Source organism: Glycine max, chromosome 2 (assembly GCF_000004515.6).
Source record: "Glycine max cultivar Williams 82 chromosome 2, Glycine_max_v4.0, whole genome shotgun sequence".
NCBI classification, from domain to species: domain Eukaryota; kingdom Viridiplantae; phylum Streptophyta; class Magnoliopsida; order Fabales; family Fabaceae; genus Glycine; species Glycine max.
Window position 1 is genome coordinate 43,659,414 of NC_016089.4, and position 12,940 is coordinate 43,672,353.

The 12,940-nt window shown below is 31.6% G+C and overlaps 1 protein-coding gene and 1 non-coding gene across 2 annotated transcripts; both read left to right on the plus strand.

Annotated features, from left to right (window-relative positions):
* Window positions 1–7,143: 7,143 nt before the first annotated feature.
* MIR5669 (microRNA MIR5669) lies at window positions 7,144–7,214 on the plus strand. The gene has a single exon (NR_048905.1). It is a non-coding gene; the product is annotated as a microRNA MIR5669 (primary transcript).
* Window positions 7,215–9,082: 1,868 nt separating this feature from the next.
* LOC100814618 (UDP-glycosyltransferase 87A1) lies at window positions 9,083–12,892 on the plus strand. Its single transcript, XM_003518275.5, has 2 exons — window positions 9,083–9,652; window positions 11,923–12,892. Exons 1-2 carry the CDS (start codon window positions 9,160–9,162, stop codon window positions 12,837–12,839), a joined length of 1,410 nt encoding a protein of 469 aa, XP_003518323.1. The 5' UTR covers window positions 9,083–9,159; the 3' UTR covers window positions 12,840–12,892.
* Window positions 12,893–12,940: the final 48 nt, after the last annotated feature.

A 12,940-nucleotide genomic window follows, 5' to 3' on the forward strand; every position in this document is an offset into this window, starting at 1 on the left:
AATTTATTTTAGGGCAGTAACTACTTTAGTAAACTTTTGAATACTAATAGTATTTTATTTCTGGCAATTCATCAGTTGTGTGATGAATTGTTCCGCTTAATTTATAGTTACCTTAACCATGTAAGCAAGAAAGACAGATCTTGCTTGTCTACTAGACAAAAAAAAAAGTCTATCTGATTTTTTTTTCTGAATTATTCAAGTTAATTATGCGTAGTTAGTTGGAGATATTTTCATGTTACTTTCTAAACATTTACCTGTTCAAAGTACAAATGTGATAATTCAAATAGATTCTTTCTCAGTTAAAGTATGAACTATGAAGCACAAAGTGACTGTTAGGACTTTTATTATGTATTTAACATATATATTTTTTAGTAAATTATATTTTCCTTGGATCGCCAAGAAATTTGGATAGTTTACAGCATCTTATATGTTTAAACTTTATTTTGTCATTAAATACAAAAACAAAAGATTAAACACAAGTTACTTACAACAGCTCCTTCTTTTATTTTGAATAAATTATCATTTTAGTCCTTAAATATATAAACTTGAGATAATTTAGTAAAAAAACAAAAAATTATAATTTAATTTCTAAATATGTAAAATATATAACAAGTTTATAACATCATTTTATAAGTTATATTCTTTCTGATCAATTTAGCCTTAAATTATAAAATTTAGAAATTAATTTATCATAAATTTACACACAACATATAATTATCATACTTATTATACATTTATGGGTTAAATAAAAAATTTTATTCTTTCAAAATTAAATTATCATTAATTTACATATTTATTCTTCTATTTTTTTTCCCCCAAAGGATTGTAGAATGGAGAGACATTTATATTTATAGTATTATCGGGTACGTAGGACGCCTGCAAAGATCCATCAAAAGGATTTACTATACATGTAGCCTCAAGAGAATTCAAATCTATACCCATATAAAAAGTGAAATCGTACAAGATATGTAAATGCAACTAATCCAGGTACAATCATTCAAAGCTTGAATAAATGCAAATACTAAAGTCTTGAGATCCCAACTTACACTGACTCGTGATTTAAAGCAATTAATAGTATATTAGATAAGTGATGAATTCAGGTCCTATCTGTTTTAAAAAACTATTTTAAAATAAGTGATATATTTGACTTTTTAATGTAATATTAATTTATTTTTTATTAATATTTTTAATAAATATTGCTTTAGTTTTTAAATCTAATATTAATATTATTTTCTTTTATCAATTTAATAAGATTAATTTTTTAAAATTATCATTTGATTTTATCTATTTATTAGTTTTAATTAATCTGTCTAAAATAAAATAAAACGACACTTATTTTGAAATGAAAAAAAGTAATATAGAATTTATTTAAAATTAAATTTAAATTAAATAAATTTTATCCTCAAAGTCAATTTTTTAAAGGGAAAATTAAATATGTAAACATATAGTAAAAGCACTATTTTAAATTTTTAACTCTAAATAATATTGCTTCATAGAATTTTCTTGGAAGTAAAACTCTTGGGTTTTTCCCCTTTAATCCGAAATTACTGGATAAATTAAGCCAATTTAAGGTCAAATGTCAACGAATAGTTCCAAATAAGTAAATATATTAGTGTTATGTAAAAAAAAATTGAGGTTCTAGTCACGAAATTTCAAATAATTTGTTTTTCTTCAAACAATATTTACATTGTTCCTTCGGAATTGTCATTGGAAAAAAGGGATAAGGTGAGAGTCGAGATGCATCCTCGAGACTAGAACACTAGTGTTGAATTATATTTGGCTTATATATATAGTGGTTTGAGCTGCATTCACATTCATTCTCCTGACTACTAGTAAAAATAAGATGTTTATTAAACTACTGCAACCTTCTGTTTCTTGGTCAAGACTATTAACAACTATCAAGAATGTTAAATTTGAGATTAAGTAGCAAGATTATGGCAGTATGTTTGTTCATTCATCTAAGCAATCATTCTTCAACCCCTATAACTTTGGTGACTGATGAGTAGGCATAACTGTTGAAGGGTGAAACATTTTTCATTGCAAAAGAGTAATGCAATTGTATATTGTTGTTGAATTTAAGGATGCATACAGCATTGTAGAGTGTCTTGCAATTTGTCCTTTTACATTCAGCAATTTGAGACTTGCATGCTGCACTCTGCACTCTGCACTCTGCAGCATTATGTGTAATTACTTATCAATATGCTCAAGAGTTGAGTTTACTGCAGACATCCAAGCCTTTGAACAGAGATGCTTGATTTTAGAAGCTGTGTGAGCGATACAAGAAATACCATAACATTAATAATGCTTTAAATGACCCGGGCATTGTTACATCATCTCATCGAGGGGATTGTGAATAAGATATTTTCAAACACACTTTTTTAAAATAATTTTTTTATTGATCAAAATTTACTGAAAATGATGAAAATTTGTGAATTTCAGTTCTCATATGAAAAAATCGTATACATTTAGAAAGTGATAGATAAAGACAAAATTTTACATGATGTATTCATGTCAAAATTCAGCATGTGAGTATCACTCCCGTGAACATACATTAGGACAAAAATTATTTTTCTGGTCGTATGTGTAATTAAATACATTTAATTTCAGCATGAGAGTATCATTAGTTTTGTAAAATGATAATTAATTTATAATTTTTTTTTATTAAAACATCATATGAAGTGGAATGGAAACAGTATATTAACAACGAGTCGATGATAGGGTTTGTGAAAAACAAAAAATGCATCTTAGAAGCGAATGAATTTATTTTATCAAATATTTACTGGGTGATAGTTTTAGATAAGCAAAGGTTTCGTCTAATGTTTTGAATGCTCCAAACTGGTTTTGCAGTATCAGGCGACAATGGTGTCAATTAATTCTTTTTCCAACATTGACTCATTGTTCATCCCAATTCTCCTTTTTCCCTTCTAATGAATTAATGAAGTTTAGAATATCAATCCATTTTATCAATAATTAATCTTATTAAAAAAATGAATATATTAATGGGATCTTTTCTTTTAATAAATTAGATTTTAGTTTTACTAAAAACAACATAATATTAGTAAGACATGAGAACAAATAATCTTTTGCACACCCCTTTCTTTTAACTACTGTAATTATTATTATTTTTCTGATAGACTTTAAGGCGTTTTTTTACTGAAAGGCATTTTTATAAGTTTGAACTTTGGATCCTTTAAATCATTTTTGAAATTAATCTTCAATTGGAGTCTTTATCACCTTAATTACAGTTAAAGTACATTACTATATCTCATCGATTGATTGCTGACCGTTCTCTATATCAAACCTTCCAATCATATGTCAATCAAGTCCTTATGCATCCTGGGTAACCGACCGATAAATCTTAGGTTGTCTTTAAACCGAGGTCCACACTTATTTAACCTGTTCTGGCCACAATGCTTGAGGTTGTGAAATTGTGTACTCCTTCGAGTGATATGCTAAAATGTACAAGAGCCAACCCTTTTTCATGCTTTAACCTCTTTATGCTACTGAAGCTAAGGGATTATGCATCTTTCAGTATCCTCCGGTCATCTTTGAACCGACATCTGCACATATATAACCTTTTTGTGCCACAATGTTTGAGTCAAAAAGGATTGTGTATCATTCAGTTCTTATTGAATTAATCTACAGACTTGTTGACTTGGATGTCTAACAATCCGACCCAAATGTCATATTGTTATATAACTGGCGTTATTTAAAGCTTATTGCTTATGTTAAGTTATTACATCATTCATCCCAAATTTCTACCTTTTTTTTTGGAGGGGGGGGGGGGGGGGGGGGGATAATATATAGTTCCTCAACAATTTATATTTGGTTGAATATTGTTGGTTGGAGATTTCATTCCTTCCTTCTCCTGATTACTTATAAAAATAAGATGTTTATTAAACTACAACAACCTTATCTTTCCATGTGGACACTATTAACAACAATCTAAAAGGGCCAGGGAATGAATGTTAAATTTCAGATTAAAGTATCAGGAATCTGGAAGTATGTTCATTGATCTAAGCAATCATTGTTCAACCTCTAACTGTGGTGATTGATGAGAAGGCATAAGTGTTAAAGGGTGAAACATTTTTTATTGCATATCATCAGCAAAAGATTGATGCAATTGTATATGAGTGCATGTCTGATCCGTGAAGTTTTATAAATGATGTAAATGGACAAGTAGAGAACATCCCGGGAATTTCTTCAGCTCATTTGGCAGACCTTCGAACTGTGCTTCATGAAAATGATCAACGAGTCCTGCAGCTTGCTTTGGAATGTATTTCAAAGGTTCCCAAAGCAAAATATCTTTTACTCACCACAGTACAAGAGATAGAAGCTGAAACAATTGAATCCTTAATTAAAAGCTATATTTTCCTTTCCAGTCTATCCTATTGGCCCTGCTATATCTTATTTAGAATTGAACTAGGACACAACCCTTTGAACAATGATCATAGTCACGACTATATAAAATGGCTAGATTCTCAGCCACCTCAATCAGTATTGTACATTTCTTTGGGTAGTTTCCTTTCAGTATCTACTACCCAGATAGATCAAATTGTTGAAGCACCAAACAGTAGCGACCCTCTTTACCTTTGGGTGGCTCGAGCAGATGCTTCTTGGTTGAAAGACAAGTGTGGAGATAAGGGTATGGTGGTGCCATGGCGTGACCAATTGATACTGATCCACCAAGAACCATATGAGGTAGCCATTCACCCTAGAATTATCCTTAAATTTAAAGTAATTTTACTTATAAGTTTTTTTTTTCCTGTAAATATACCTTCCCTTTTCTATTTTTTTTCAATCTATACTACTTTGTAATTTAATTTTCAATATATACTACTTGAGACTTTCTCTCTCTTTTTTATATTTTTTAATTTAAAATATAAATATTATAGTATATAATTTTTTAATTAGTCTTAAAATTACTTATTTATTAAATTAAATTTTATAATTTTGTTTTTTAATTTTTTTAAAGAAAATGATATTATTAAATATAATTATTTTTGTTTTATTATTTAATTTACTTAACATATTTTTAGGTGAATTTTTTATATAAAATTTGAATTTTCTAATATAATTATTTTTAATATGATTATATTACTAAATATAATTAGTTTGTTTATGTCATTAGATTTAATTAAAAATGAGAAGACTTTTTATTTAACAATTTATTTATAGAAGAACATTATATTACATTATCAATAAAATACTTAAATAATTACACTTGGCCAAGGAAAAACTTAAGATGGAAATATGTTAGGACAATTGTTTCTGTTATGAATATATTGTCGGCAAATTTCACTTTTTTTTACTTTCCCGATCATTTTCTTCTTCGTCTATCTAAGTAGGAATGCGAGTTAAAACGGGACGACTCTTTGTAGTCCTCTTTCTCCTTGGATAAGGATCCACTGATCTCGTATTCTTGCCACACATTGATTCGGGTGGCAGTAAACCAAAGGAGTTCTCGTAGACGTATAAAATGTGTTGTAAAGTGAATAACATCGGCACATAGTTCATGAGATCAACATTGACAAATTGACAGGCACTCATGACATGAGAACACGGTAAGTATTTAACATGATATTCACCACAATCACACTTTTGAGATTGTAACATTAATCTAAACTTTTCAGGTGGTTTGTGGTGTTTAAGGTGGAGATTGAGTCTCTGTTTAAAGTGGGTGTTTAAAGTGGGGATTGAGTCTTGTTACAATGTGTGCATTAGATTCTTGTTGACCGCTATTCATTGCATCAGAGACAACTTCAAAACACTGTAAGCCGGAGTTGATCATTGCCTGAGTTTGTTGGCCTCTAATAGTAAAGAGTTGTGCGGTTTTGAAATACGTCTCCTCAACCAACGGTAACACCGGCAAATGTCTTGTGTTTTTTAACATGGAATTAACAGACTCAAACAAATTGGTAGTCATATGTCCCCTACGTTTTCCCTCGTCGAAGCATTGTACCTAATTTTGTTTGGATAATTGATCAAGTCATTCACCTGCACTTGGCTTATTTGCACGGATATCCCCAATATGTCGCCAGTGCATCTTCTCAGTCTATGCGTAATCTGTAAATATTCAATCAATCTATTACGTTACAAATTTTAATTGAAAGTAAAATTTAAAGAATATATAAAATAGATTCTCACAAGCATGAGTGGTTTTTTTAAATGTTTGCAGTTTGAGTTACCGCGAAGAAAGTTTTGTGCAATCTGGCGCAAGCAAAAGAAATGGGATGTGTCCTGAACCCCATAAGTTAGTTGAATTGTTGTAGGCACTTATAATTGAGGGGTGTCTGTCTGAAATGAGAGAAATGTTAATTTGCGGAGTAACATGTCTTCACAAATTCTTTAGAAAAAATCTCAAGCTGAAGTTGTCTCCCCTTCTACAATGGCGTAGGCAATCGGGAAGATATGGTTAGCTCCATCCTGTGCGGTAGCTATCAACAGTGTGCCAGTATACTCCCCGTAAAGCCATGTACCATCTACTTGTACTATGGATTTGCAATATGCAAAACCTTTAATGCATGGACCAAATGACCAAAAGACACATTTAAACATTCTTTTGCCTGATACAATTTCTCCTCCGTCGTTTGAGCAGCAACCACATTCCCGTGAACAAAAGATTGCAAAGCTCCCAAAAGTTTTGGCAGTTTGGCATATGACTCTTCCCAGTTTACATGAATCATCTTCAACGCTCTTTGCTTTGCTAACCATGTCTTCTTGTAGGATGAGATATAATTCATGAACGTTTTGATCTCTGTAGTCAACGTCTTGATGGAGACGATTGAGTTTATTTTGACAATTGGTTGGATGATCTGTGCTATGACGTGTTTGTCAAGTTGCCGATGATCGTATCTAATCATTGGCGCGAGACAAGTGTGATGACCTCTAATACTCTTGATAATCCATTTGTTATGCCTCTTTGAATTGCATACGCCTAAGCTCCATGTACAGCCATTTTCATGTAATTTACACACGAAGTTTAGCCTTCTCTGGTCAGAGTAAATTATTCTACAGTCAAAATGATTTCTGATGTTGTATTCTTTGAATGCTTGAATACATTGTGCTTTTTCATCGAAGGCCATGCCAACCTCGAGTGCACCTGTTGGTGGTTGTACATTATGTTGATGTTGTTGAACAAAATGGTGTCAATCAATGTAGTGTGGTAAGTGGTCAGAGTTCAAGTCTATTGGACACCTAGATTGGTGATACTGCAATGGAGGTGACGAATGTGTCGTTGGTCTGCCAACACCTTCATCATCGCTTTGGTCATCACTATCCTCATTGATGTGATCAAAGAACTATTGGTCCTCATCTAAACTCATCTATGTTTTCATCATGAAATCGTATAATGGGATCTTCGTCAGCGATGGGATGTTCATTTCGGTTTGATACTTGCGTTTGTGGTTGTTGTGAAGGTGGCGTAAAGGGATATGAAGGATGGTTTTCTTTGTCAAAGGAGGTTTGTTAGACATCAAAAAAAGATAGATTTTCGGATAATAGTTGTGTGTATGAAGTATAAATGTCAAAGGGGTCTTGTGTTTCAAGGTTGTTGTATGAAGATACTGGATTATTGAGGTCTATGTTGTTATACGATAATTGATAATTGTTGTGAAGGCTATAGTTGTTGTTGTGGACATGAGAGTTGTGGTGATGATGGTTGTGATTGAGGAATAAGGTCAGTAACAACATAGAATTCGGCAGAATTCAATTGTGGATTCGGAAGAATTGTTTTCATCGCGTCTCTGAGATTGTCATTGTCTCGAAGTTGTGCTGAAATATAACGTGTCTGACCCTAATGAAATGAAATAGGGACACACGAAATAACAATTGAGCAACTTTTTAAGTTGCTCGAGTAGGAAAACGATTGTTAATTTTTCGAATGAATTGTGTAAACGTAATAGAACGACTGGCGTAAATAAATATTGGGTTTGCAGATGTGTACACTGATCCATAAACTGTGTCGTCTACAATGTGACCATTGTGATAGTCGAAATTTCTTTAAGTGAAGTCATTGTGGTAAAGGAAGGGATAGAGATAATAACATAAAAGATAGGAAGAGTTTTTTGGCTAGGTAATAGTGAGAGTGCTATGAGAGTGTGACATGAGACTCAGTGTCTTTTCTCCTTGGCTTAACTACCTTTTTATAGTTGATGATGATGTGGACTTGGGTCTCATGTCGAAAAATCTTCCTTATTTATATTTTTGATATCTTTTGGATTTGTTTTTGCTAATTAAATATCTTTAAAAATATTTTCAATATATTTTTATTATAAAAAATAGCTCATATTTAGCGGTTATCAGTATCTTTTGAATATTTTAATTTTTTTTTATATCTGCAGACCATAAATAATAAAAATATCAATTCTTATCACTTAAGCCAACAATAACTCCTAAATAAATATTTTTAAAGATATTTTTAATATAGCAGTTATTACTCTTTGAAATTTTATATCTATTGTATAAGATAGATGTATCAATTATTTTTATACTGTGTTTTTTAGTTTATTTTAATACTATTAACTAATTTTCTTATTTTTTTAATTAACGAACATAACACAAAAAATATCAACAGTACATAAATTTAACTAAAAAAATACATATAAAGTAACTAAAAAATTATACTCTAATTTTATCTAATTTTTTTATTTGTCTTTATCTGAATATTTTTCCTTTAAAAAAATAAAAAACAAAATTATAAAATTTATTTTAGTAAATTAGTAGTTTTAAAATCAATTAAAAAAATTATATAATATAATATTTATATTTTATAATATTTTAAATTTAAAAAAATAAAAAGGAGAGAGAGTCCCAAATAATATATATTAAAAATTAAATTACAAAATAGTAGCATACACGGAGAAAAAGTAAGAGAAAAAATATGTATTTATGAAAAAAAAATCTATTTATAATTTTTTAAATGAATAATAAAAGTTTTTAAACCATCTACAACAATATCTATGTATATACACAGTTTTTAGATTACATAATCTTGTATTTTTATTAACAAATTAACAAAAATAATACTAATAGTAGTATAATTTGTAACCTAAGAATTTTTTTAAAAAAATTAAACTTAAATGAAAGGCCAATGTGATTTATAAGTTTCAACTTTCTTTCTTCTTCTTCTTCCAACAAAACCAATCCCTAATAATTTTCATGGAATCTCCATCATTATCAACTTGTGGCTGCCACCTCGTGGCCATGCCCTACCCTGCTCGCGGCCACATCAACCCCATGATGAACTTCTGCAAGCTGCTTGTCTCCAACAACACCGGAATCATCCTCGTAACTTTCGTGGTCACCGAGGAATGGCTCGGCTTCATCGGCTCCGACCCAAAACCCGACAGCATCAGATACGCCACAATCCCCAACGTTATTCCCTCCGAACTCACTCGCGCAAACGACCACCCCGGCTTTATGGAAGCTGTCATGACCAAAATGGAAGTGCCTTTTGAGGAGCTACTCAACCGCCTTCAGCCGCCGCCTACCGCCATCGTGCCTGATACTTTTCTGTACTGGGCGGTCGCTGTTGGAAACCGGAGGAATATTCCGGTTGCGTCGTTTTGGACCATGTCGGCGTCTATTTTCTCTGTGCTCCACCACCATCACCTTTTGGTACAAAATGGACATTACCCCGTCAATTTGTCAGGTAATTTTTTCAACCGAAAGGTAAACTCATAGATATATCTCCATGCTATTAAAAAAAAAACAGATATATTTACATGTTTGCTTTTAGTTTAATTATTATAAAAATAAAATAAAATATACACTAATTTTACACTGTACCATTGAACTCAAATGAAATTTATAGTATCATAAAATTATGGATTAAATCATTTTTATTTGGTTATTTTTTTTCTTTTCTTATTTTAGTCCTTGTATTTTATTTAGTCTTTATCCTTTCTATATATTTTATTTAACAATAATATTGCTTTAGATTTTTTCTTCTATAAGAACGTATTTAGGAATTCTTCTTATTCTTTTTATGTATTTTTATATATCATTTTAATCTTTATTTCTAAATTGAATTTCAATATATTTAATAAAAAATATCAATAGTTATAGATTATTTTATTTTATATTATAATATAAATAATTTATATGTATAAAATTATCTATTTATTTTTACTGATAATATAATTTACATATTTTTTAAATTAATTATTTTATTACAAATTTTATTTATATAAAATAAACATGTATCACATGCATACACATACTTGTATTGAGTGATTACGCAACTAACTGATATGGAAAAAGAGTAAATAATCTACATACATACGGTGTAAAGAAGTTTTACAATCGTTTAATTACAAACTGTGATGCATCACGATAAACTTAAATCTTAGAATAATTACCTTAAAAGTACTATTTATGGGTAGAAAGATTTAAAGAAAATTTGTGGGAGAATAGATGGGGAGGGATGGTTTCATAAAGGTGTTGAGTGGAAAGTTGGGGTAGGTGATAAGACTAAGTTTTGGCATGATGAATGCGTGGAGGGAAAAAAACTTATAGACTTGTTTCCTAGGCTTTTTATCCTCACCAATCAAAAGGATGAGGTTGTTGGCAAGATGTGAGAGTGGTATGAAGATGGGTGGAGACGGGAATTGGTGTGGAGAAGAGAATGCTTTGAGTGGGAGAGAGAAGTAATTGTTGGACATTTTGGTGAAAAGGACTCGTGGCTTTGGAGTGGGAATAACAACGGGGTCTATAATTCACATTCGGCATACAATTGGATTATTTCTATTGTGAGTCCGCGGGAGGAGGAGGAAATATTTTCTCTTTTGTGGCGTATCAAAGCACCGAGAAAGGCTTTGTTCTTCATTTGGAGGTTGTTGAGAAACCGGCTACCAACTAAGGATAACTTGTGTAGGAGAAACATTATTGATAATGATGAGACCCTTTGCTCCTTTTTTCAACAAGAAGTGGAGTCGGCACAACATCTCTTCTCAACATGCTATGTGGTGGCGACTATTTGGAAGATGTAGTCTTGGGTTAGTGATGACTTTGCAACAGTTTTACCTTGCATTGTCCATAGTTGATCTTTTTTTGGCAAAACACAAGTCTAGGTACTTCAAGAGATACGGGTGCATGGTGGCAAACTATACGGTGTCTTGTGGCTTTTTGTGCATGGAAGAAAAGAAATGCGGTGATATTTAACAATTAGATGGTTGATGGAAGCAAATTAATTGAAGAAATCACCTTTGTCTCTTGGTCTTGGCTCTCACAATATGAGACATCTTTCAATTACTCATTTGTCCAGTGGGCTAGCAACACACGTGCATGCCTTGGTGGAAGGGTGTCTTAGCTCACTTAATGGAGACTGGTTTTGTATTGCAACTTATTTGCTGCTGTGCTCGTGTATGGTTGTTGCAGTAGATATATTTGGTGTTATTGGTTTGTCCATTTCTTCCTATGTTTTTGGGCTTTGTCATTGGGATTATGTTGTATTTATATCAATTAGTGGCATATATACTTCATATCCCTTTTGTTTATGACATTGCTGTGCTATGTATTACCCTTTTGGTACCTAATATTTAATATATATATATATATATATATATATATATATATATATATATATATATATATATATATATATATTTGTTTATTTAAAAAAAATTATATTAATAATGATTTTTTATTGATTGATAATGGAAATTTTTCATACTAACAGAATCGTACATAATTATTAAAGTAGTACTAATAATATTATAGCTCTTTAAATTTATACTATTTGTTTAATTTTTTATATTTTTTTTATCGGCCTTTGCTATTTTCATTGTATTAGATCGATTTATCAACATGTCCCTTATTTAGATACAAAAAATTTATTTGAACTTGTACAGTATTAGATTTTAATTTTGATATTTGAAGATATGAAAGTTATGAATGTTTTGCTTAACTGATGCAAGCCAGAAAACGGTGGTGAACGTGTGGATTATATTCCTGGAATTTCCTCAATGCGGCTCGTGGATTTTCCTCTAAACGATGGTAGTTGCCGCAGTAAGCAATTGCTGCAAATAAGCCTGAAAGGTTTCGAGTGGGTTTCCAAAGCACAGCATCTTTTAATCACTTCCATTTATGAGCTCGAACCTCAAGCCATTGATGTCTTAAAAGCAGAGTTGTCATTGCCCATATACACTATTGGCCCTGCCATACCTTATTTTAGCCTCGAAAAAAATCCAACTTTGAGCACCACAAATGGCACTAGTCATAGCTACATGGAGTGGTTAGATGCACAACCCGATCGTTCTGTTCTTTACATCTCACAAGGAAGCTATTTCTCGGTTTCAAGAGCTCAAGTTGATGAGATTGCATTTGCTTTGAGGGAAAGTGACATTCGGTTCTTGTGGGTGGCCCGTAGTGAGGCTTCAAGGTTGAAAGAGATTTGTGGTAGCAAAGGGTTAGTTGTGACATGGTGTGACCAATTGAGAGTGTTGTCTCATTCTTCTATTGGTGGTTTTTGGTCTCATTGTGGGTGGAATTCAACCAAAGAAGGTGTGCTTGCTGGGGTTCCGTTTTTGACCTTCCCAATAATTATGGACCAACCAATTGATAGTAAGATGATAGTAGAGGATTGGAAGGTTGGGTGGAGGGTGAATGAAGATGTTAACGTGAATAATACTTTGGTGAAGAAAGATGAAATTGTAATGCTGGTACAGAAATTTTTGGATTTGAACAGTGAGCATGCAAGGGAAATCAGGGAAAGATCCAAAACTCTTCGGCAGATATGTCGTCGTGCAATTACAAATGGCGGGTCAGCTGTAACTGATTTGAATGCCTTTGTTGGGGATTTAATGCAGACAAACATTGATTCCATGAACACCTTGTAGATTATGCACTCATTTTCAATTTCAATTATATTAGTATTACATTTTGGTGGTTATTGACTTTCACGTCATTGGTTTGTTCATGTTGTTTCCAAATAAATGCA

Excerpts from the sequence above, each read along its gene's own strand:
- LOC100814618 (XM_003518275.5), top strand. The coding sequence starts at position 9,160 with ATGGAATCTCCATCATTATCAACTTGTGGCTGCCACCTCGTGGCCATG. Across the intron at positions 9,653-11,922 it reads TTACCCCGTCAATTTGTCAG|AAAACGGTGGTGAACGTGTG; the intron begins GTAATTTTTTCA and ends GATGCAAGCCAG.